The following is a 25,328-nucleotide window of genomic DNA, read 5'->3' on the forward strand; positions in this document are numbered from 1 at the left end:
AATGATAATCTGAAAATCATATTCAAATGCAGATCCTGATGTAGAAGTCTAGTGAGTGGGGTCTGAGGACCTTAGCTTGCGTTGCGTTGCATTGCTGAACCTGATAGCATTCCACTCAGAATGAGATAAGCATAGTTTGGAGACAGGCCAGGTAGCAGGCATTGTGTCTGCGAAGAGCTTGGCCCTTTACCACACCTTAATTACATTCTGCACTGACTACCACCCCATATATCTTTCTTCATAGTAAGTAAGCTTACTTCTCCCAGAAACCTTAACGAAAGTCTCTACTGGTTCTACATGGGCCATGTGTTCAACCCTTCTTAACCAAGCCCTGTGGTCTTGTGATAATCAAACTCCCAGCCGCAAACCCTAGAGTTCTGAAGAACTGTGTTCATCGAAGACAGCAGAAGGCATGGATTCCCTCAAGAAAACCAGCCACACCACAAACACTTCACTCACTATTTTGTGTGTAGAAGATATGAAATGGAAAGTGTGATTTAATTGCTCCCAAGGAGATGACAGTCACATCAGAATAGACCAGATCAACACACATCAAATGATTTGAAGCCAGTTACAAATGACTGTGCATCCAGGTGCACAGAAAAAGAAGAGTCATGGGACATTGCCTGGAATAGAATTGTCCAAAGGCATGGCCAGGCAGATGCATGAGCTGACTGGTGCACTGAGACACGGAGAGACTGAAGAAATTGTAGGAAATTTTGTTGTCTTCGAAAGAGATGTGGTCAGCCTTTGGTGCCCATCACGATGACTTCCCCTCTGCTGTGACCTCGTGTAGCGTGATTCATAACTGCAGTGTCCACTTTGGGCACCTAGTCATTTGACATCCTGGCCTTTCCATGTGTGATGGCCGTCTTCATTCCAACCCAGTCCCTCTAACCCTTGACTAATAACGCCTTCACAGCTTATAAGCAGAGGGTTCAGGGATTCCTGATGCTACCACTTCCGTAATCCATTCTGCCAAAAACATAGACGATCAATCTGTCACCTCATACTGTTTCCAATCCTGTCTCCCTCCCGCTTCTCCACTGAGCATCATCAGCTCTGTGTCTTCTCTGTACCGAGCCTAAAGCTGAAGAAGAAAACTAGAGAATAATTGACTAACCTTAAAATTACTTATAGCCACAAATGTCCAGGCAGTGATGGTGACAACGATGACATTGTTTGGTGATACCGTTTATCAGTACCGATTGAGTCTGACTATGACACACTATTATTTCTGGTTCTGAGTCAATACGTGTGCAGTTTTATTTGGCTTAATTTATCTCAGTATTTCTCAAGAAAAGCATTAGACCAGAACAAACTTCCATTACAAAAGACTGTCAGGAACAGGACAAAGATTTGGCACTGCCTTCCTAGCCCAATTAAAACCCAGGAGGATTTTATAATCACAGGGTGGGGAAAATGTCAGAGGTTCCCCTTCCATAGTCTGCTCCCTCAACCAGATTGACTTCAGGTGCAGTCCCACAACCACTTGAGAACCGCTGGCTAGTAGAAAGAGAACCTCTTTGGAAATCCAAACTGAAGTACTCTGCATTCTGAGCTAGAATAGCCCCTTAGAATCCCCATATCCCTAAAAGAAGACTCATAGCAACACTTCCACCTCATGAATGCAAGTCGCAAATGATCAAATAAAATATCATTAGTGAAAGTAACAGGTGAGTTCATTAAGAACTAACAGGAAGCTGGTAGCAACAGTAAGTAGCTGTGTGTTTCCCCTCATGACCTTTATTCTGAAAACCTGTGTTTCATGGCTGGTGTGATGACCTCAGGATATCATTAGCCCTGGTTCCTCCATCTTTCTGAAAACTTCCATACCCAATTTTTTGGACCATTCAGACACACGAAGAAGGAGAAAGGACGGTAGAGAGAGGAGGAGGAAAGAAAGGGAAGGGAGAGAGAAAGGAAAGAAGGACAAAATGTGATATTTGGAAAAGGCAGATGTCCCCAGCAGACTTCCACTTAGATTTTCTTTCTCATGTGATCATTTCTAACTACAAAGAAGATTGGGCAATATTTTTAGATAAGCATATTGCCTCCCTGAACAAAATTAAGGTTCTGTGAGTAAGAAAGGAAATGTACAGTGGGAGGGAGGCTGGCAGCTTCCTCGGTAAACAATAAAGTACTATGGAGTGTAAGGAGTGGTTGTAAAATCTTGAAGGGAAACCTATCATGAGATACAGAACCTTCAGGAATTTTATCACACAAATTCCATCTGGCATGCCATTTATCTGCTTTACTGGGGACTGAATAAATGATGGTCTCACATCCAATGTGCTCGGCAGCCCAATTAGCTAATGAGGCACACCGCTCTGCCCACAGTGCACCTCATGCGTATCAGACGCCGAGGAAAATATCCCCTGATTATTCGCAGCACAGAGAGTAATAACAAAAGTGCATAAATGAGCACGAAGACTCCGTGGGTTTAAGACCACCTGGCTTCTATTTCACCGGTGTTTAATCATTACAGCCCCATCTTCCTGTACGGAAGGACTTCCCCTGCGTGACACAGACTTATGGGACCATCAAACAAGGTGCTCTGCTCGGGTGCCAAAAGTAAACCAAACAAACAAACAAACAAACAAACAACACTTGAGCCAACCTCAACCAACCCAACTCTGTCTTCAGGATCCCTGGGTGTTTGAAGCAAGGAATAGGAGGAAGGTAAAAGAAAGGAAAGAGGGAATGGAAAGAAGAAGAAAAAGGAGAAAAGAACGAGCAAACAAAAGAAGGATGGAGGCAGGAGTGGGTACGACCAGGAGGAAGGGTAACAGAGACGGAGCAAACAAACAAGAAAGGATTCCACCTGGCTCTCTATCTGTCTTCACCGGAGGGCACGCAAACTGGTCCACACGGTTCCCTCTTCTCCTTGACCAATTTGAGTCAATATGATGATCAATGGCTTCAGACAGATGTACTCAGAGCCCCCTCAGCTGAAGGCTTCCAGACAGACTGCATTGCCCTCTAAAGCCAAAATCTGACAGCATTCGCCTAAGTCCCAGATACTCCATAAATTCATCAGTAAATTCTAGTGGTTGCCAAAAGACTGCTAGGAACCTAAGAATAAAAAGCTTCAGGCCACCAGAGAGCTCTTGGCCAGGACTTTGTGCTGTGGAACGCGAGTCTGAGCACATGTTTCATACCTCAGCCTCCACATCTGTGAATGACAGCTAACGGCATTGCATCAGCCCGCATAGCATGCCAACATGCCCTGCTCTGGCTTTATCTCTGCCTGCCCACTGAGTTCCTCATGCCATGTCTTAGCCTTTGCTCAGGCCCTGCCCCTGGAGCCTTGCCAAAGCCACCTCGACAGTCACTCATTACTCTTCCTCTTCTTCTCAGAGTGGGAGAGACATTGTCCTGTTCCTCCATATGCCCAAGGTGAACCAGCAATCCATGGAAAGACTGCAGGTCTGACTTCCAGCTTCCAGCCAACAGATACTACACCTCTGGCCTCTCTGTGATCTGCCTCAGTGGAAACTGCCCATCACACAGAAGCCATCATGGAGGTTTCGCCAATGACTACATTGTGGCTCAGCCAGGCAAACAGCCCCCGAGACAACCGTTCTTCAAGCCCCAGCCATTCTCTTCTCTTCATGTGTATCAGATTCACACACACCCCCACTGGACTGCAACAGTCTATCTTGTCCCGACTTTTTCCTCCTTGTTCCAACCCCACAATTTCCCATCCAGGCTTTCTGTAGAGTTACCTTCCACTTCCAAAATGGCCTGTTACAGTGTTTGCTAAATAAAAGCCATTGTAAGAGAAATTTTGACCAGCACCTAAAATAGCAATTACCATTTTCTTCTATTACATATGAATGCTTCTCCAAAGATACTGGCGCCTAGTCAACAATGCACTCAGGCTGCATCTCTCAGAAAGCATTGGTTGGAACTGCAGGTGGGAAGAGGGGGGTTCTATTTTTTTGGTAACATTGGAAACAGTGTGACCTCAGAAGTACTGAAGAAGAAGAAGGCTTGCCCCTCACTGGTGACCTTAGGCTGAACCCGTATTCCTTTCTTTCAGTCAAACAAGAACCACCAAGGCACCTATCTGTCTTATAGACGCTAATGGGCCCTACTTAGAGGATATTTTGCACAGTGGTGGGCATGCCTTCATTCTTGACATTCTGGACATCTGACAGTGAAACGGGACCATTGGTAGGATGTTACGAAGAACACTGAGGAGTCATTTGCAAAGTGTGAAAATATAAAAGAAAAACTGCAGACATCAAAGTCTTAGGCTCAACAACAGGAGCTCCCACTCCACATCCTTGGGTGAGCACTGGTCTCACCAGTCGATAGAACTGCTTGTAAGGGGACCAAAAGCCATGGATGTGGATGTCATCTCGGAGAGAAGGCACATTTTCATTTTTGAGTTTTCTTTTTAAAGGTTATTGCCCAACACCATCATGCATGTAGGTGCTGCACACAAGTATGAGGAGATGAAATATTTTAATCACCCCCAGGAGCTAGGTCAATCCTAGAGAGATGGAGAATTTGCCAAAAGCACTGGGACATCTCAAAACGGAATTGTAACATTTATACCTCAATGATTCTTGAAATTTTTCTGGTTCCTGACGTGGCACCAAATCCCCCACCAGGGGGATCATATTGCCTTCCACCTCTACAGATCCCAAACATACAATAACGTCCTGCATGACAGTGACTCTTTTCCTGCTGCGGACTCTAAAAGTCGTTATCGTTTGTTCAACTACAACTCACTTGTTATTTTTCTTTGGGGGGAGTTTCCAAATTATTTTAAACAATATGAAAAAGACGACTGCCTGAATCCCCCTAGGGAGTTAACCCTCTGTTCCTTTTCACCCACGCTAATTCTCTTAGCCTCTGGTAGCCATGCATCTGTAGGTTGAGCTTGGTGGAATATAGCTGTACTGAGTCTCAAGCTATTTGACAAAGTATTTGTCCCCAAATCTTTCTGTTCCAGTTTCTTGGGCTGCATCTTTTATTTAGCACTATGCCTATGCACTCATATTCTCTGTCCCTAAGAAAGACAGACATACACTTCTAAGATCCAGTCCCTTCCCTTCTAAAGGATTGAGCCTAGGAGAGGAAAAATGCCTCCCAGCAAGTGATTCCAACCTGTAACAACAACAAAAACAACAACAGCTAAAGTAAATAAATAAATAAATAAATAAACAAAGAAACAAACAGACAGACAGACAAAAAACCTGGCAGATCTATGCATAGTGTGGCAAAGACTAGGGAACAGGAAGACTTGTCTACATCTTGGAACAGTGTCGATATCTAAGCTTCAAAAGACCCAGGACCTTCAATAATAAACGAGAATTCACAAGTCAAGAAGAGATCTTAATGGTGTATGCCTGCAAGCCCAGAAGACTGAGGCAAGAGGAATTCCAGCCTAGCCTGAGTTATGTAGCTGAGTCCTTGTACAACAAAAAAAGAAAAGAGAAGGAAGGGAGGGAGGGAGGGTGGGAGGGAGGGAGGAAGAAAGGAAGGGAAAAGAGAAAGGAAGGAAGGAAGAAGGCAAGAAGGGAAAAAGAGAAAGGAAGGAAGGAGGAAAAAGGAAAAGAAAGCAGAGAGTAGTAAACACTAAAAAAATGATACCCAGGAAGAAATACATGTGTACATATACATAAATACATAATATGAATATCTCAAACCTATAATAAAAATAACCTCAGTCAGCTGTACAGGACGCAGTAAGGAGGCATACCTGTTGCTTTAGTGCACCTCATACCTTTGCCTTTTGGATACATTGTAACTTGGGCTTTACCTTCCCATACTCGGACATTGTCTTTACCCACACTAAGCATTCAGAGAAAGAGATCCCTATACTTCCTTCTAGAAGGAAGGAAATACTGTTACCAAAACTTGCCAGCATCCTTGTTCTCCATTCACGTGAGACTTCTGATCTGTTCTTGTAGAACATCATTAAAGAGCATGTTCTGTCCATCTTCAGATCTTGAGTGTTCTAGAGCTCCATTAATGACAGCAAGGGTATTGCCAGTAACTCTCCATTGTCACCCAAAGTGGGGGGGGGGGGTCTTGTCATGTGTACAGTCAGCTACTTAGGACCTCTCCACCAAAGTGTGCTTGCACACCTTTGCTTTCGTCACTGTCACACGCAGTGGCTCACACTTCTGCCGTTTCCCTTTGCACCGACAATTCATCTCTCCTGTAGCTAGACGTGTCATTTTCTGCACCTAGAAGCAGCTCTGGAGGCGTAGAACTCGGACAGCTGCATGGTGCCACATGCTCAGAGCTGCTTCACAGCTGCTTTAGTCTCCTGTGCTTGTCATCTTGAAAGGCCTAGTAAGTTTTTTAAGCAAGGAGAACTGTGTCTTATTTTTGTACTGGGCATTGCAGATTATGCATCTGCTTCTGTCCAGAAAGCAACCCACTTCGAGGTGAATTTCTATGAATTCTTATCCATACCCCTGGCAGGGGAGTCATCATAAAATGGTTCTGAGCCCAGGTGTGTTACGCTGATTATTTTAGCCATCATTCACTTTGCAGGGTGACTGTCACAGGCCTGGGGAGTTCAAGCAGCCCCACAATACTTTTGACATTTTGTTACAGGTAACTGATTGGACCAAATCTTGCACTTTGCTCTTGACACACTGCATCATCCCATTAACAACTGTACGAACAGCTCCCCGCTTCCCAGGTTTAAAGGTCCTTCAAGTTTATAAACTTGCATCACCCAAACACTGGTCCAAAAATTTCCCATGGCATGGACTCAGTGTGATAGGTCAAATTGAACCTTTTCTTTAGCACAATTTAATATGAGTATGCAGGATTTTGACAAATGCTGGGCCTTGTAACTTCCGTTATTAAAGACTCATACCAGACCCTGGAACCAGAGCTAGTCAGTGGCTCCTTCCTGAACTGAAAAAAGCAGCGACTGAACATCCACACGTGAAGGACACTATTTTCTTAGCCTTGACAGTTCGAAGGAGCTCACCTTACGGTGAGTGACAAAGGGGGTCTGTAAACCCTGCATTTATCTCAGGACATGCCATCACACCTCAAGCCATTTCTTCCGTGGTAATTGTCATTTTCTACCTATCCACATTGGATCTTGGCATAGAACTGTCACCGGTTCTGATATAATGGTCGCTTACTGACTCCCCAGAGGCCTGAGATCAAAAGTGAGCTCATCGCATACTGTTAGCTGGTGTTAGAGAATTCTCTTAAGGGCCAGAGACGCGATTCAGTTGGTAGAATACTGACCCAGCACGCACGAAGCCCTGGGGTTCACGCCTCAACAGCACACACACCAGGACTGCTGGTGCACAACTATCACCCCAGCATTTGTGAGGTAGAGACAGGAGGTCAGAAACCTGGTTATATAGTGAGTTTAAGCCAGCTTGAGTCATATGAAAACATTTCTCCAAAAAGGATGGACATATGTGTGTTTGTGTCTGTGTGTGTGTCTGTGTGTGTATCTGTGTGTGTGTCTCTGTGTGTGTGTCTGTGTATGTCTGTGTTTGTGTGTGTGTCTGTGTCTGTGTGTGTGTGTCTATATCTGTGTCTGTGTGTGTGTCTGTGTGTGTATGTATCTGTGCCTGTGTGTGTCTGTGTGTGTGTCTGTGTGTCTGTGTGTGTCTGCATGTGTGTCTGTGTCTGTGTGTCTGTGTGCCTGTGGGTGTCTGTGTGTGTGTCTGTGTGTGTCTGTGTGTGTGTGTCTGTGTGTGTGTATGTCTGTGTCTGTGTGTGTGTGTGTCTGTGTGTATGCCTGTGTGTGCCTGTGTATGTCTGTGTGTGTGTGTCTGTGTGTGTGTATGTCTGTGTCTGTGTGTGTGTATGTCTCTGTCTGTGGGTGTGTCTGTGTGTGTGTCTGTGTGTGTGTATGTCTGTGTGTATGTCTGTGTCTGTGTGTATGTCTGTGTCTGTGTGTGTGTGTGTCTGTGTGTCTGTCTGTGTGTGTCTGTGTGTGTATATGTCTGTGTCTGTGTGTGTGTCTGTGGGTGTGCCTGTGTGTGTCTGTGTGTGTGTATGTGTGTATGTCTGTGTGTGTCTGTGTGTATGCCTGTGTGTGTCTGTGTGTCTGTCTGTGTCTGTGTATGTCTGTGTATGTCTGTGTCTGTGTGTGTGTGTGTCTGTGTGTGTGTCTGTGTGTGTCTGTGTGTATGCTTGTGTGTGTCTGTGTCTGTGTATGTCTGTGTCTGTGTCTGTGTGTGAGTGTGTATATTGGGAATGTGACTTCATGATGGAGCACTTGCCTTGGCCCTGCTGGGTTCAATCCTCAGCACAAAAAAAAAAAAGAAAGAAAGAAAGAAAGAAAGAAAGAAAGAAAGAAAGAAAGAAAGAAAGAAAGAAAGAAAGAGAGAGAGAGAGAGAGAAAGAAAGAGAGAGAGAGAGAAAGAGAGAGAAAGAAAGAGAAAAAGAAAGAGAAAAAAAGAAAAAAAGAAAAGGAAGGAAGAAGAAAAGAAGGAAGGAGATCTCTTTGTGAATACCCCTCAATGACAATTCAGAAACTCAAGTCTTGAGCACTGCATGGGCCTGTGTGTTGGCAAAGGGTGGCAGGAGACACAGTGTCCTGGTCTATGACTCACACATCTCATTTCTCTCTTGCTTCTCCTGAATCCATGTCTAGAGACTGTGTTTCAAAGATGATCTTTATTTAATTGCTCAAGTTCCCAGGGAATATTAACTTCATAGCTTCACCCAAATTCACATTCATTTCACGCCAATAGCAGAATCCAGCCACAACTATACAGTGTGTTGACAAAAAAGAAAAAAGAAAGAAAGAAAGAAAAGACTTGGACAGAACTTGTCCCACTCAGCATCCACCGTGGGATGGATGGACTTTCTGACAGTAGCCATTGCTGTTTGGCCACAGTCTATACCATGATTCTTCAGTCTAGGCATTCACAGCACTCGAAACGGTAAACATCTCATTGTTTCTTCACATATGGACTGTACAGACCACCTCTAGGTACCTGGGCGATTTGGAACCACAGTTATGCCAGATCCCCACCCTTCTGTGTTGGTATGGTTTAGGAAACTAATACTGAAAATTTAATTTCTTACTTTGAAATTTTTGCCTCTCCACGTTAATAAATTATGCATTTCTTCCTAATTCCTTGGTGGAAATTAAAGATCTGTGTCACTTTGGAAACACTGCAGATGCCCCACTGCTCACTCCAGGCATCTACACAGAGCCTATGAACTACAACCTTAGCCAGAAGCATGGCACTTCCTCTGTACAGCTTAACACAATCTTCCTCTCTTCCCCTTTAAACATTTTCAGTATTTGATAGTTACACATCTCGTTCACCTACTTAACAAATACTTAGCAAGCACTCATTGTGTGTAGATACTGAGGACACCAAGTTGCTCCCGTCCCCATACTCAGAGTCAGTATAAATGCAGCCTTTGATTGGCTCTGAAATTCCTGAAACTCAAGCACCCAGCCTGTGCCTCTGCTTTGGTCCAAATCCCTAAATGGTTGACTTAATGTACTGTTGACTAAATGGAACTTTCTAATTAACGAGTACATTCCAAAGTCTAAGGGCCAAGCCAAGCATGCTACCAGTAAGGCAGAACTTACAACAGAACCTGATAGCTAAGCCACTCTGAGGAGTAGTTCTCCCTGATGATGGACATCCTGCCAGGTTAGGAAATCTGAAAGGCTAGCTTTCATACACCCTGCCTCAGAAACGGTCACAGCTCTGTTGCAGTTTGTCGTGGCCCAGGTCTGCTTGCACCAGGGGCTGACAAGAGCTTGTTAACGCCAAAAAATGCTTCCCCCTTCTCCCAAGCTCTGGCAGCTAAATGTCACTGATATGACTATCTCAGCCTCCAGTGGGAACAACACCCATCTCACTTTCCTAGAATGCAGCTAGGTACAAATCTCCAGGAGCAACAATTCACCTTTTCAAATTGCAGAGCCCAGGAGCGGCAGAGTAGAAAGAAGGCAGCTGCTAAAAAACAAGGAAAAAGCAGACAGAAACTGTGCAAACAGAGGCAGGGAGAACTGTTGGCGGTGGCTGAGAATTTCCTCTTAGCAGAGGCCACGAATGCTCTGTAAGCCTCAAGGCCCTGTATAGCATCTAATACGTCTTAAACACAAGATACCAATACATAATTCTATTCTAGTGCAGTCCAAGTGTATGGATATACTGGAGAAGGATGAAGTCAACTGCTTAAAAATCTTTTGCTCAACAAGAAATGAATTTCTCTGTGGCTGATAAGAGCTGATTCGAACGCCCTATCAAATTTGTTTTTAAATGGTTATTTTATCCAGAGTCATCGTCTTTTAATGACACTACCTTAACTTGCTGCTAAGCCTTCTCCATCTTTAGTCACCCAGCATTAATATTTATTTTGTTCATTTAATTTTAAAGTATGCTTAAATTAGAGCTCTTACAAAGATTCCCCTGCTGCTGAAGATGCTCTGCCATAAAAAAATGCCATGGAAACCTTGATCGGTGTTATCGTAGCAAGTCTACCTCAATAACAAGACATGGGAAACAATTTTAGTAGATTAAGAAATAACCATTCTAATACACCTTTAAAAAAAAAGTGCTTCTTCATCTTGGGTTTCACATGGTAATGATAATTAAACTCCAGAATCGCCTTGTGTTAAAACATTTATGTACACATTATCTTTTTGTTAGAAGTCCTCAGCATTTAACCCACATTTGTTAGCTTTTCAGAATCTTATAATAAATTACACTAAAATAAGGCTGCAAGGATATTGGACTTGTACCGTGTTTAATATAATATACAATATACAACTATACTGTCTGCTTTTCCTATTTGGGCTTCATAATTGCTTATCATAACACGACACCATACAGAACACTTCAGCACAACACGAATTCAGGACATAGGAGTATCATCACCTCATCACCTCTGCTGGGAAGCTCAATGGTTTCCTCACTGAAAAGTAGCAAATTTCAAAACCCTATACGCTCACCTGCATCTGTTTCCTGTTCTTCGTGACCATTTTAGTACCTAACCATTCTTAGCTAAAGCCCTACACTGTCTGAGACATGTACTTTGTTTTGAAAATTTGACTTTAGGAAATAAAAAGAGTCCTATCCTCAGGGCACCCCAAGTCCCAAGTAAACTAGTTCAAATTCCTGCCCTTTAGTAGTATCAATTCGGATGGGACAGAGGAGAGAGAAAACCTACAAGTGCCCCTCCGGTCCTCAGTTAAAACGTCTTTGCTTTCATATGACTCTGACTTCTGTGTCATAGAGAAGAACGCTCCAGACATTTCTCTCATCCCACTGACCGAAGTTGCTGCTACCACCACCAAAAGTGCTCACTTCATTTTGAAAACCGTATTCTAGTCATCAGAACTTTTTTTTAAAAATTATATGCTTTCAATTTTTCCTTTGCGTTTTTTTTCTTTTTTGTCCTTTTTCTTTTCCCCTGAACTAGCATCAGAACAAAAACACCAGGCTCTGCTTCGAGGTACCCTGTCCCAACTCAATACAGTAGTAATCAAAACCGAATGCCTTCAACTCTCCAGGGCTTGTTTCTTCCTTTCTGTACTCAAAGCTGGACAGGAGAGTAGTGTGTACTCTTTCTTCTCTGCCCTGTTTGGTTTTGCCCGTAGACTTGTTCCATTCCTGGGCACCTGGCAGGCAATGATTCACATGTGAGAAAAGAACTCCCAGTTATCACGAAGGCAAAGGCTTCTCCCAGCTTAGCACGTAGATGGCTGGAAAGGCAGGGAGAGGTGGGAAGGGAGGAGAGTCCACCTGAAGCTACGAAGACAAGGAACACTGGTAAACCCAGAGTAATGGAGGCAAATATAAAAAAGAATATTAATTCTCTTCTTTATTAATACTCACATATAACCTCGGCTGACACAAAAGTCTACTTCTTAAGACTGCCTCCTTGGTTTACCAGCCCAGTGGGGGCTTTCTGCTCTGGGAACACTTCCCTCTTCTCCACCCACCCCACCCCACATCCAAATTTACTCTTACACATTCACAGATACCACGAAAATTTTGTAAACAAGATTTGGGTTACTGGAACTCGTTTTATCAACATTCCACTTCAGTACGGAAAGGAGGGGGGATAGAGGATGAGGAGAGAGGGAGAAGAGACAGGGACACAGGGCAATTCGTCAGAACTTTCAAGTCTTGCCTTTTCTGAGGTGTGTGCACGCACGCGCGTGAGTTGAGGCCGTTCCTTGAAATTCACTGACTCAAAACGTTGACAGCAAGTGCCTGTGTGGTTATTTATATTATATATCTATAATAGAATATGTGGGCTTCCTCAGCTTGGGTCTGGGCTGTGTTTGTTTAAACACAGCACCATCCTCTTTGTGGGTGTCTCGGGAGAGTGTCAGATCTCTTGGGAACCCTTCTCAAAGCCGGGGTTTCCTGAGCAAGCTCTTGCTGAGGTCTTTGACCTCCTCAGGACTGTTAACCCGCTCGTAGCCCAACACTGCCATGGGCTGGTAGCAAAACTCCTCCACCTGTTTGATCTGCTGGAAGGTGAGTGCGGTCCGCCAGGCATTGGCGGCCTGAGTGGCATTGCGAGCTGACACCACAAAAGGCTTGGAGGAGGAGCCCGAACCACTAGTCATGTTCAGGGCAAACTGCTCCATTTCGGGACTCACCAGCAGCCCCACAAAGTCATACACCCTCCGTAGGGTCTTAACGGGGTCTCCCACCAGATCCTCGTACCTCACCACTAAGTAATGTCCCTGCAGCCAGTCAGGAGGCTGCAGGGCTGTCTGCAGCGTTTTGGCCATACTGTTGCAGATGACCTCCATTGCACCCAGAGCATGGTAGTCTGCTGGCCCACCCATACCCTCCTTCTTGGCACCCAGCTTGTGGCCAGCAGCCTCCAGGAAGGGCATGCGATGAGCTCTTGGATCCCGGCTTCGCACCACCTGTAGGCTTTCCCGGATGAGGCCATGGCGGGAGCGGATGCGGGAGCTGGCAACAGCACGAGGATCACGCACTAGGTGGATGACCTTGAGGTCCAAGGCTGGATCTTTAAGCAGCGGCGCCAACACAGCCACATCGAAGACCCGCACGCCCTTGATAACCAACGTGCGGTACTTGCGGCACTCCTCCTCGAAGCGTGCCAGGCGTTGAGGTGGGCACTTCTTGCACACGCGGTCGTCCACCAGTCCGACGACCTCTTTGCGGTAGGCAGGACAGAGTGGCGAGGAGCATACCACCTTGTTTGTGGCTGCCCCAAAGATGCCCAGAGTGGTGAGGTTGCGCCCCCCACTGCCTGCGGGACTATACAGCTGGAAAACCGAAAGATCACAGCGGTAGAGAGCGCTCAGCATGTCCCGCGCTGCCCCCTGCAGGGAAACCGCGTCCCCGGGGTACAGTTTTTGCCACACGTGCCACACAGGTTCATAGAGGAAGAACACCTCAGGGTTCTGGTTGAAGAGCTCGCCGAAGAAGGATGAGCCCGAGCGCCACGTGGTGAACACATACACCAACTGCCGCTTGTCCCCTCCACCCCTGGTGCCTCGAGTAGCATTGCCCAGAGAGGCCGCAGCTCCTACACTCCCAGCCGCGGCTGCGGGAACTGCCCCCACGCCAGCGGCAGGAGGCCGGTATGGGGTGCGGGGGTCCATGCGAGAGTGAGCGCGGGGTGGCGCTGCAGGAGGCGACCCTGGTCGTCCCCAACCGGCCCCGGCCGCCCCCACCGCGGCACCCAGAGGCCCGTCGGGGTTGCACTGCTGCAGCGGCTCTTTATGCCACTTGTAGTCCAGGAGGTTGAGCATCGTGAGCACCAGCAGCAGTGCATAGCCCGCGCACAGCACCAGCGCCTTCCTGCGAAACACCTTCATCCCGAGCGGGGACGCAGGCCAGCGGCGTCCTGCGCGCCGGGGCCACGGCGGGAGCAGGGCCCGCTGCACCGCGGCAGGCGCGGCCGGCAGCGGCCGGGGAAGCGCGCCCGGGGGCAGAGCTCGCGGCGAGCTGCGGCTCATCACAGCCGGGGCCGGCGGCGCGGCGGAGGCGGCCCTGCAGCCCGGGAGGGGGACGCTGCAGGCCGGCTGCGGGCGCCGGGACTGGGGCCGCCGATCCGAGGCGGGCGCGGCGGCAGAGGCGGCTGGTCCCCGGCGCCCAGGGCTGGCTCTCCCATGGCAGCGGCTCCGAGGACCTGCGAGGGGAAACGGAGTGAATGGGTGAGCCCAGTCTCCCGTCCAGAAGCCTCCTTCGCCTGAGTAACGCCCACCCTCTGGTCTGCGGGCTCCTCCACTCACCTGGAGCGGAGGGTGCGCCTCGGAGCGTCCCCGGATCCCCGACCGGCGGACTGTCCGGCTAGCGCTCTCCTCGGTTTCTCTCCGGTTCTCTTCTGCTAGGGGTCCCCAAGCCTTCGAGGCAGCCGCGGGACTCCGCCGCCCTAGCCCTAGGCAGAGTTTTCCAGCAGCGGGCGCCCTGCACCCCGGGAGGGGAAACTTTCACCGGGCCCGGAGCCCAGCTCTGCGCTCCACCGAGCGCGGCGCGTCCCGGCTCCAGCGACGTCTCCTCCAGTCTCTCGGGACCGCAGCTTCCCTCCCGGCTCTGGGGCACGAAGCAGGCAGGAGGCGACAGTGGGGGGTAGCTTATTTATGTCCCAGCTCCAGGCTATTCTGTTCTCCATCGTGCTCTCTCGGCCTCCACATAGCGAACCTTCCCATCCCTCCGGCGGTGGCGAATAGGGTGCAGAGCGGCCCCGCAGCGGCGGCTGCTTCTTCCATCACCCGGAGGATGTCCGGGAGGGCGGCTCGGGCGAGCCCCGGTGCTCCGTGGCCGCAGACTGGCCCAGAAAAGACTCTGTACGGGTAGCTGGAGGCAAAAGAGCGGGATCCCAGCGTCACCGGCCGCTTCTGCCCTTCGAGGTCCCGAGGCAGAGGAAGCCCCCGCCGCGGCCGCACTAAAGCGGCGCCCGGGAGGATGCTGCTACCCGACTCCCCCTACGCCGGGCGCCTGCAACGCGCTCGGGCCGGCCTCTGCGCGGCTCTTGCCAGCCCGCTCGGGGTTGGTGCGCGCCGCCGTCTGTCGCCCCGGCTCCTCCCCTTCGCCGCGCTCCCCTCCTCCTCTCCTGTCCCACACCCGCCCTCCTCGCAGCTCCAGACTCCCGCCGCCACCTCCTTAGGGGCTGGAGATGCGACCCGGTTCAAGGCGGCGCTGCTAGGGCCTCCAGCCGCTAGTCGCAGAACTGAGCTCTAGGTGCGCCCGGGGCACGGCGCCCGCGCCTAATTCCCGGCTCTCCTGCACAGCCGGAGACTTGGGTTCTCAGTGACTGCACAACTCGGCTCCCAGGATTCGCTGTGAAGAAGAGTTGGTGATAAAAGTTTGGGCAGAAATACCCCCGGCGTACGCTCTGTTCGTCCCCCAGCGGTCAGCACTGGTGTCCCCTCCTAGGACGCGAGCAGCACCTCCCGACAGCGCTGTGTGCAGCGGCAACACAGTTCTGAAGCTTCGGCCCTGGTGCTAGCCCTTTCCAGCCGGTTTGTGGTTTCTCCCTCAAGGAGGAAGTAATAAATCTTTCTGGGCCCAGGGTCACTGAAGAGGCTCCAGAGTGTGCCTCTCAGCAACCTTTCCGAGTGTCCTGGATTTGGACAAGGCCACTAGGTTTCAATGATCCCCACCCCCACCTCCCGCCAGGCAGATGCTCTAGGCTTGTGGAGTTTCTACCTCTGCTGACACCCTCTAAGACAGGGCTGCTGGGGGAGGGGTGGGCGCCTTGTTTTAATTTCTGGTAAGATACTTGTCGAGTCCCTTGACTTTAAAGAGGAAGAGACGAGGTCAAAGAACTTGATCGCAAAGGAAAAGGTTTTTGGACGTTGAAAGTTACTTTTTAGTTTGATCTGCGTCGGTTTGTATACTTCTCTTTAACTGGTGAAGGACTGAGCCATATAGCCTCCACTGTAAATTGGGACAACTACAGTAACCCTGGGAGACGGCAGGATGGGTGGAGGTTAGAGGGCACATAGGAAAGATTGTACTCCAGTTTCCACCTAGAAGGGCGGAAAGATGAGTCATCGTGGTCCGGAGGTAAACTACGGATCTCTGGGAGACTGATTGCCCCCTGTCCCTCAGAGGCTTTTACAAGTAAAACATTACTGCAAAATTACCACAGTCTACCTAGAGCAGCCTTACCTCGACCTGATGACCTTCTAAATTTAAAGCGTTGCCATTGATGGCCTTTTCAGGGTATCGTACAGAATCTTCTGGGTACAGGGAGTCTTGAAAAATGACTTAATTCAAGTGTTTTATGGCTTTAACCGGTTTTGTTTTGTTTCGGTTTGGTTTGGGATTTTTTGTTTTGTTTTGTTTCAGGTTTTATTATTATTATTTTGTATGGGTTGTTTCAGGTTTCAAAACTTAAAAATAGTATGATATAAGACCAGGGAAATGGTTTTGTCTGAAAAGCACTTGCACCCAAACCTGAGATATGAATTTTGAACCCAGGAATCCACATGATGGAAGGAGAGAAATGATCCCTACGAGTTGTTCTTTGACATCCAGAGGTGCTCCCTGACACATAATCCCCCATCCATACACACACACACACACACACACACACACACACACACACACACACACACACACAAATAGGGGAAGCAAATAGGTAATGCAAAAAAATTTTAATGGTTTGACTTGGTCCCATTTTCCAGAAAAATCCCTTATAGTTCTGATAAGGTAGATAGATTTCTAGAACATATCTTACACAAATTGGGACGGAAGACTAGGGTTGAATTTTTATTTATTTATTTTGATTACATCCTGAGCGAAGCCCCCCTCCTCCTAGCCCCACCCATGCAATTTTTAAAACATTCTTGTGAATAAGGATGCACACAGCCACGGTGCTGATGTGGGCTGATGTGGACGTCGGAGGACAACCTGCAGAAATTGCCTCTTCACTGGTTGGATTCTGGAGCTACAGCTCTGCTGTTTGGTATGCGAGCATCAAGGACCTTTCTGGACTGAGCCATCTCTTAGCCCCGTCAAATTCCACATGTAACTTTCTTAGGTAGATGCCTCATTACATTTTCTCTGGGTACAAATGAAGCTGTACATGTCGTCAGTAGATGGTAAATGTCATCAGTAGATGGTAAACGTGTTCATTGTCTTCTATCTCTCCCTTTTGCCCACCTCCACCAACCTCCCTGCCAGTGTTGCTTCAAACACATCTCCCCCCTCCTTCCCCTCTTCCCACCACCAAAACTAAAGCTATGTTTCTGAATGAAAAGAAACCCGATGGAGGATGTAGGAATAGTGAAAAAAGAGTAACACACCTATGGTCTCCATTGCCGTTCCGAGAGAAAAGCCTTCTAAGAGTTTGAGATTAATATCTGGGTTTGTGCTTAGCCAGAAAGCACTCAATTGCAGTTATTTGAGGTAAGGACCCTTTTAAAAAACAATTGTTTGCATAGAAACAATTTTGATACAATTGTGTAACGCTTTCCTCCAGTTGGCAAAACAGTGACTCCATTTGCCAGCCGCCTCCACAGAGATGCTCCGCTGTGACGCTCAGCTGGCATAAATTCACAGGTTCTGCCATCCCACCCTCTCCCTGCTTGCAAATATTTTACCGTTTGTGAAGTGTCTTGATTAATTCCAAACTCTGTGACAGCTAATGATGTCCAAAAGCTAGATGATGCCTTTCCACCTGCATTTATCCAGGAATTTCTCTCCTTGTGGTCTAGTAATGACCCAGATATATATGTAATAAATCACACAGCGATTTCGCTTGCAGAGGAACCCATCAGGCCACCGCTTCAAAACACTGTTTAGGTCATTGTAGTTTGATCTCTACTAGGATGCCCTTTGAGCTGCCCTGCCTGGTGCCCCTTGCATGGGAAGGACTACTCCTGGGGCCCTGCTCTTGTCCTGCTCCTGGACGATGGCGTTCTAATACTCTGTGATGTGGAACCCAGCCCAGGAGAATGGCAAAGATCAAGTGTTTTCTATCAGAATCTGAACTGGAGGAAGATGTAAGGCTGGACTCAGGGTCTGGTTCCCATCTAGGTCTGTGTAAGAAGCCAGGGGGCCAGAAGATCTCTCCCCAAGCACTAAAATCCGTTCCATCCTTTGCGTTTTCAGCAATTTACGAGTTTCCAGGAGAACTTGAGCGTGAACAATTGGCTTTTTTTAAATCATTGGCTTAAGACATAGTGTCCACATTCGTCCAAGTGACTCCCTCATTTTATATGTTTAAGTATAGTATGAATATACATTTATCTACCTATTATGTAGACCAAGAACACCCAGAGGTAGCCACTCCTACCAAATTTAGCTGATAAATGTAGGTGAAATGGTCACATCCCAAAGAGAATTTTAAAGAATGTTTTCCTTTACAATCTCAAAAGGAAATAGCTTGAATAATCTTGTGATTACTAAGGAACTTAGGCAGTCACTTAAAATGTTCCCATGAGAAAAACAAGAGGCTCGTGGGGATTTAAAGGGGGTTCTTCCACACTTTCAAGGCCTAGGTAGCTTCTGTCCTATACAAACTGTCCCACAGTAGTAATGCTCTCCCAGCGTTACCTAGGAGGAGATGGGGAGGGCAAGATGAATATATAATTTGTATAAACGTTTAATCAAACCGTGGAGAAGTCCAGTACTCTGTAACCAAGTTGAGTCTATGCCAAGAGCATAATGCGTATGAAGTACCCGCAGAATATCAGGTACTGGTCAACTTCTGCAGGACACAAGTGTGACCCAGGCAAGCCTGGTCTCCACCTTCGTGGACTAGGAGACATTCAGTGCACATGAATTTAAATTAGTAAGGTTGTTCTAAAGGAGAGTACTGTGGTAAGACTTGGGAGCAGCTACACTACACTGGGGAGATAGCCTTTGCTGCGGAGAAGCAACTCTTGCAAAGAATAAGAATGCTACACAGGAACCTGGGGGAGGTCCAAAATGCATGCTGGTGACCTAGCAAGTACTAAAGGTCGGTGTGGTTAAAAAGCAACAAGAGTGAGTCTGGAGAGATGGCTCAGTGATCTGCTCTTCTAGAGGATCTAAGTCCAAGTCCCAGATGCACATGACAGCCACAACCATCTGTAACTCCATCTGATGCCCTCTTCTGGCTTCTGTGGATACTGCACACACGTGGTACACAATCATACAGGCAGGCAAAGCACCAGTACACGTAAAATAAATAAGTCTTTAACAAATAAACAAATAAAACAAGCACCAAGCACTCCAGTGGTCCAGAAGCCCGTAAAAAGGTCATAGAGACCCCTACTTGGGGTTTGCCTGGCTTGCAATACAGAAATGGTTTCTTTAACCTTGAATTTTAAATGTGGCCTATTAAGAAGCCTTAAAGGGCTGTGGGAGAAATGTCCATGTAGCTAATTTCCAAGCGAGTCCCCTCTGGTGTTGTCCTTACTTAAGCACACTCCTCCCCATGCCTCACCTGGACATGCTCAACCAAGCTGATTCTTTCTCTTTGTAACCAGCCATCTACCTCCTGCCCCCCCAACCCCACCCCACCCTACCCCCTGCACTGAAGGTTGACAACAAAGCTTTAGAGTGTTGTCTTGTTTTATTTCTGCTCCTTTTATTCTGGACCAGTGGTTCTGACCAGTTTGGGGTCAAACGACCCTTTCACAGGGGTTATCTAAGACCATCAGAAAATATATATTTACATTGTGATTTATAACAGTAGAAAGATTACAGTTATGAAGTGGCCATAAAAATAATTTTATGGTTGGGGGTCACCACATTGGATGGGCCTTCATCGGTTTTTCAAACACGTTTTCTCATGACTCCTATAGAGGAATTTTAACCCAGCAGCAGGGCTGTTCTGGCAAGGGATCACATCCAAAGATTCAATCTAGCTGGAATGCAGACACACCCTTAACACATACCTTTAATCCCTAACAATGAAGGTAAGGTTAGTTTGTAGAAGGAAGCAGCCATGGTTGAAAGTTGGTGAGGGGCAGACAAAATGACAAATCAGAGAAAGATTTGGCAGAATGAGTCAGAGATAGGATACGCCCAACTCACACAAGAACAGCACAGAAAAGAGAGAGGCTACTTAAGAGCAGCAAAAGAGGAGAGAGAGAAAGGGGAGGGGGAATGAGAGGGAGAGAAAAGGTGTGGTGTGTGTGTGTGTGTGTGTGTGTGTGTGTGTGTGTGTGTGTAGCAGTTTTCTCAGGACAGTTTTACAGAGACAGTAGGCTGAGAGAACAAACTAGACACAGGTGAAGACAGAACAAACAAAAGAATAAGACGGGACTGGAAAATTAAGAAAATTGCCAAAGTTAGTATGAGACCAAGCAGAGAAATTCAGTCAGAAGTGGAGAGAAGCTGGATTGAATCAGTCAGATTGTACAGAGGCTAGAAGCTTCCAGGCCACAGAGAAGGAAATGCTCTGGGCTCAGTCCAAGCCATGTACAGCTTGGGTACGGCTCTCATCTCATCCCTTCATCAGAGGAAATAAAAGCAACATTTACAGAGCCTTTTCTGCCTGAGAAAATTCCATATAACCCTAGATGCATAAGCATATAAAATAGTATAAAAGTCAAACACTTACTGGTAATAAATAACAAAGAAATTGCTTTAAAAATGATTCTTTGACACACACAAAAGTAAATTTGCATACTGTATTTGTTACTAATTGAACTTGGACAAGAATCCTGACAAAAGCAACTTAAGAAAAAGGTATTTATTTCAGCTCACAGTTCATGGATACAGTCCCTCATGGCAGAGAAGTCATGTGGGCAGGACCCGGAAGTGGCTGGTCACATGGATTCCACAACTGAGGATCAGAAAGAGGTAAACACTACTGGTTTTATTCAGTCCAAGATCCTATCCCATAAAGTGATGGTTCCACATTTAGGATGAGTCTTCCTACATCAACCTAGTTTGGAAAATCCCTCGAAACCTGCTCAGAAGTTAGTTTTCATTGAGTTGACAGTCAAGGTTAGCCACCACACACTGGGCATCTGTGGCTGTTCATTTTTTAGAGAGCATAAAGTTTTGACCTACACTTGATACTGAAAGACAGAACACATTTTCGACATTCTTCAGAGCTGATCAATATTTGCGTTTTATGATCATCAATGCTGAGAAGCAACTGCTTTACCTAGTACATAGTACAAATGGCAGAAACCTGCCTAGGATCATTTGAGAAACTACTGGAAATCCAAGGCAAAATTACTGAACAATATTTTATGGTCAGCATTTCAAACAAAAGTTTTTAATAGCAAACATAATCCAATACAAAGGTCGACTGATTTAATACATGCTGCGGAATGATAGTAGGAGAGATGCTGTCTTTGTTTCTCCAGAACGACAATATTCTCTTTCTGTAAGAGCAGAAAACTTTTGCATGTACTATTAAAATGCTGCAATTCATAACATGGGGTGGTCTCAAATCCCAGCAAGGTAATTTGAGCCAACATTGGTTGGCATTGCATGGTGTAACCACGTGCTCCTTGCAAAGTGCAAAGCGTTGTGAGCTCAGAGCCAAGCCTGCAGAGAAGTCCCACAATGCAACACAGACAAGTGCTTCCAGAAACACTTCAGATTCAGAAGTGTTGGATTCTGAATTATTTTCTGGTCGTTGAACGTTCAGATACATTTTCCTGTTCCCAAAAGTTTTTCGACCACCACCCCTGTACACACACACACACACACACACACACACACACACACACACACACACACACATTCAGTTATACAACCCACAGTTTAAGAAGCTGAACACTGGGGGACAGAAGCTAACTGGAACAGGGACTGTCAGCACTGGAGTCATCATCCTCTCTAGTCTGCCAACCATGTCTTGGCCTAAGAAAGATTTCCCACTGGGTTCTACAAGCCCAGCCACCTTCCTCTAGAGAGTGAAACATCCTATTCCGTCTTCTGGCTTTGGTGGAATCTTCGGCCGTGTGCTCACCCAGGGACTGCTTGACTAGTTAGATGTTCTTCCCATAGACACTTCGTTCACTCACCCCTTTCCTCATTCATTCTTACATCCAATATACAGAGGGTGTCCATCACATCTCAAGCACTATGAATCTTTAGCAGAGAGACCAAACATGGAAAATGTTTGTTTTCCTTCTCATTCAAACCAGGGAACCCAAAGGTGCTGGTTGGATGTATTCTCAGCATGGACTCAGTCTCTGGAAAACATGTCCATCGTTTTCCTTTAGTTAGGCCCTGCATGCTCTCTTGAATTCTCTCCTTCTTAGTCCATCCCTTTCATTACATTCCGGAGCCCACGCCTATTATGGTCAAAATGTTCCAAGTGACCTACTGTTTGCTGCCTAATAAAAGGTTTGGTTGCCTCCCAGCCATCCTTACAACAGTGCTTCCTCTCTGAGGGCCCCTCCTTAAGTTCTATGCCCTCTGCCCCAGCCCTCCATCAGTATTAGAGAAATCACCTCTGGCACCTTCCCCTCTGTCTTGTTTCTGTGAATTCATCCCATAAGAGCCTGTGCAATTGCTACGAGTGAGTTGAAAAACTTGTCTCTGGGCTTCCTGAAAAGCACAGTGAAAAGGGAAGCTTCTTCCACACTGGAAGTGGGCAAAGAGATACTTTATTGGTGGTGCTGTCTTCTATCTGTCAGGAGCAGAACAGATGGCAGTCCTTTGCTCACCCTAGACTGATGCCTGGCTTGGTGGCCAAAGCTATCCCATGCCTAGGACTCATAAAAATCAAATCCAGGCAGCACAGCGTGGGAGGAAGAAGACAGACACACAGCCCACCCTCCAGCACAGCCAGGCCAGATTCACCCATTTACAAGCATACCCAATAGGGATGGAGGATATCACCCAGGGGCCCGTCAGCTGTGTGGCCAGCCTGCCCGCAGAGCCATCACAATGTGTGAGGATGTGGTGGTCAGATGGGAGAGAAAGAGAAGTGGCGCAGCTTGAGCATTGTGAAGAGAGATGGAACTGGAAACTCCATCGTGGAGAGGAGTGGCCTGCTGTGAGTGGCCAACCCTGCCTCCTGGGGCCATGGCGAGGTCCCAGCAAGAGCTGCTGCTGAGGGCCATAGTCTGTGGCTATGCAGTGGCAGTGGTCCGTGTCAATGGATGGGGGCATGGGGATGTCCCTGGCAACCATCAGGGACCACTGGTTGTCCAGGGGCTGTGCAGAACTGGCCCCACCCCTCACTGAATGAGGCACTCTGGAGAGCTTACCCCACTTCTCACTAGCAGCAGCACTTGGGAGAGCAGGCCCTGCACCTCACCCGGGCAACACAATGGAGCTGACCCGGGCAGGAAGGTGGGTGAGCCAGTCCTGAAAGCATGAATGTGGGAGAGCTCACCCCGCTCTCCCATATGAGGAGGCATCACCTCTTTGCACGTGCCACCCACCCTCATCTCTCACCACCCAGCGGAGATGACCATGGTGGCAATGGGTGATGCCTTCCTTCCAATCTTCTCCCTCACCACCTGCAGCAGTCAGAAAAACTGGTCATGGGAGCAGGTGGACTGTCCTTGACCCTCACTGCTGGCAGCACTCTGGAGAACAGGCCCTGTACCTTGCCTGGGCAACACAGTAGTGGGTGCGGGTGAGCCAGTCCTGAGGACCGAGTAAGGGCCAGCTGATCCCGCCGCTAGTCTGACATGAGATGGTGTGGTTGTGGGGATGATGCCCTCCTCCTAGGACATCACCACCTGCACCACCACCTAAAGTAGCCAGGACGCTGGCCCTGCACCTCTCCTGGACAACACAGTGGAGCTGGCCCTGATGGCAATGGCATGAGTGAGGCCACAGGGTATGAGAGTAGGAGAGCTGGCTTAGCCCCTTACAGGTTGTAGCACTTGGGAGAGTGGGGCCTGTACCTTGCCTGGGCAGCACAGTGGAGCTGGCTCTACAGACACAGATGCAGGCAAGCTGGCCTGAGGGCATGGGAGCAGGAGAGCTGACCCTACCTCCTGCAGATGGTGGCATTGGGTGGCCTAGCTGGATGGAGCAGTGCAGAAGAGCTCACCTGGTGATGCAGATGAGGGAGAGCTGGTGGCATGACTGTCTCAGCTACCACCCAGGCCCAGATCCAGGGCTCTGATTGGTCCACCTCAAAATCTGTATCAGCTGTGAGCGGTTGGGACACATGAAGGGGCCAGTGCTGCTGTTACAAAACCGCAGGATCTCCATGATACAACACCCATGACACAAGGCAACAACAGAATATCGCAGAGGAGCCCCAGTGAGGATCCAATATTGATGGCATCACAGAAGCCAGAGACCTCAAACCAGACCAATGACTCATTGCAATGGACATTTGCAAGTGAAGATGTGTGGACAGAGGGGTGTACTGTGGGACATATGGTGACATAGTATAGCTTCCATGATGAGATATTTTCTATGCTTTGTTGGTGGTGGTGGTGGTGGTAGTGGTGGTGGTATGTGCTGTGCATGTGTGTGTGTGTGTGTGTGTGTGTGTGTATGTGTGTGTGTGTGTGCGTGCGTGTGTGTATATGTGTGTATGTGTGTGTGCGAGTGTGTGTGTGTGTATGTGTGTGTATGTGTGTGTGTATGTGTGTGTATGTGTGTGTATGTGTGTGTATGTGTGTGTATGTGTGTGTGTGTATGTGTGTGTGTGTGCGTGCGTGTGTGTATATGTGTGTATGTGTGTGTGTGCGTGCGTGTGTGTATATGTGTGTGTGTGCGAGTGTATGTGTGTGTATGTGTGTGTATGTGTGTGTGCGTGCGTGTGTGTATATGTGTGTATGTGTGTGTGTATGTGTGCGTGCGTGCGTGTGTGTATATGTGTGTGTGTGTGCAAGTGTGTGTGTGTATGTGTGTGTATGTGTGTGTATGTGTGTGTGTATGTGTGTGTGTGTATGTGTGTGTGCGTGCGTGTGTGTATATGTGTATGTGTGTGTGCGTGCGTGTGTGTATATGTGTGTGTGTGTGTGCGAGTGTGTGTGTGTGTGTGTGTATGTGTGTGTTATAGGGGGTGTTGCAAAGGCCAAGGGCAGATAAGAGGGGACAGGGAGATGAGCAGGAATGGGGTGTATGATGTGAAACTCACAAAGAATCAATAAAAAGTTTTAGAAAAAAGAGGAAAGCTTCTTAGAAGATTAACAGTTTGAACATATAGATGCAAGGAAAGGATTTCTTCTCAAGGTTCATTCATGTGGTTTCTTTGTTCACTGCTTTACTCCCGACAAAGGAATCATAATGTCTTGCAAATCCATGTGAAATCCATACTTATCGCCTGGTTGATTGGTTATCCTTAAAAAAAACTTTCATTGTATAGAAGGTAGGCTATGTCCTTAACAGTGAACACAGTGAAACCAGATGCTGTGTGGAGAAAGTGGTTCTGGTTCTTAGAAGGCAAACGAGTGCCACAGCCTAACATTAAGTCCACACTCAGGGGCCTGCAGGTACCTCCGGGGAGAGACCTTCATGGCTCTGAGGTGCCCACTC

General features: G+C 47.5%; 1 protein-coding gene across 2 annotated transcripts; it reads right to left on the reverse strand.

Moving 5' to 3' along the window:
- Positions 1-8,606: 8,606 nt before the first annotated feature.
- On the reverse strand, positions 8,607-14,861 carry Chst2 (carbohydrate sulfotransferase 2). Of its 2 annotated transcripts, XR_015626867.1 has the most exons (3): positions 14,207-14,861; positions 12,115-14,103; positions 8,607-11,729 (listed from the first exon to the last, which is right to left on the reverse strand). XR_015626867.1 is itself a non-coding variant. In NM_001398894.1 (2 exon segments), a coding segment is annotated over 1 exon segment (1,593 nt). In that variant the 5' UTR covers positions 13,931-14,103; positions 14,207-14,858; the 3' UTR covers positions 8,607-12,337.
- Between the last annotated feature and the right edge of the window lie 10,467 nt (positions 14,862-25,328).

Source organism: Rattus norvegicus, chromosome 8 (assembly GCF_021556685.1).
Source record: "Rattus norvegicus strain SHRSP/BbbUtx chromosome 8, alternate assembly SHRSP_T2T, whole genome shotgun sequence".
NCBI classification, from domain to species: Eukaryota; Metazoa; Chordata; class Mammalia; order Rodentia; family Muridae; genus Rattus; species Rattus norvegicus.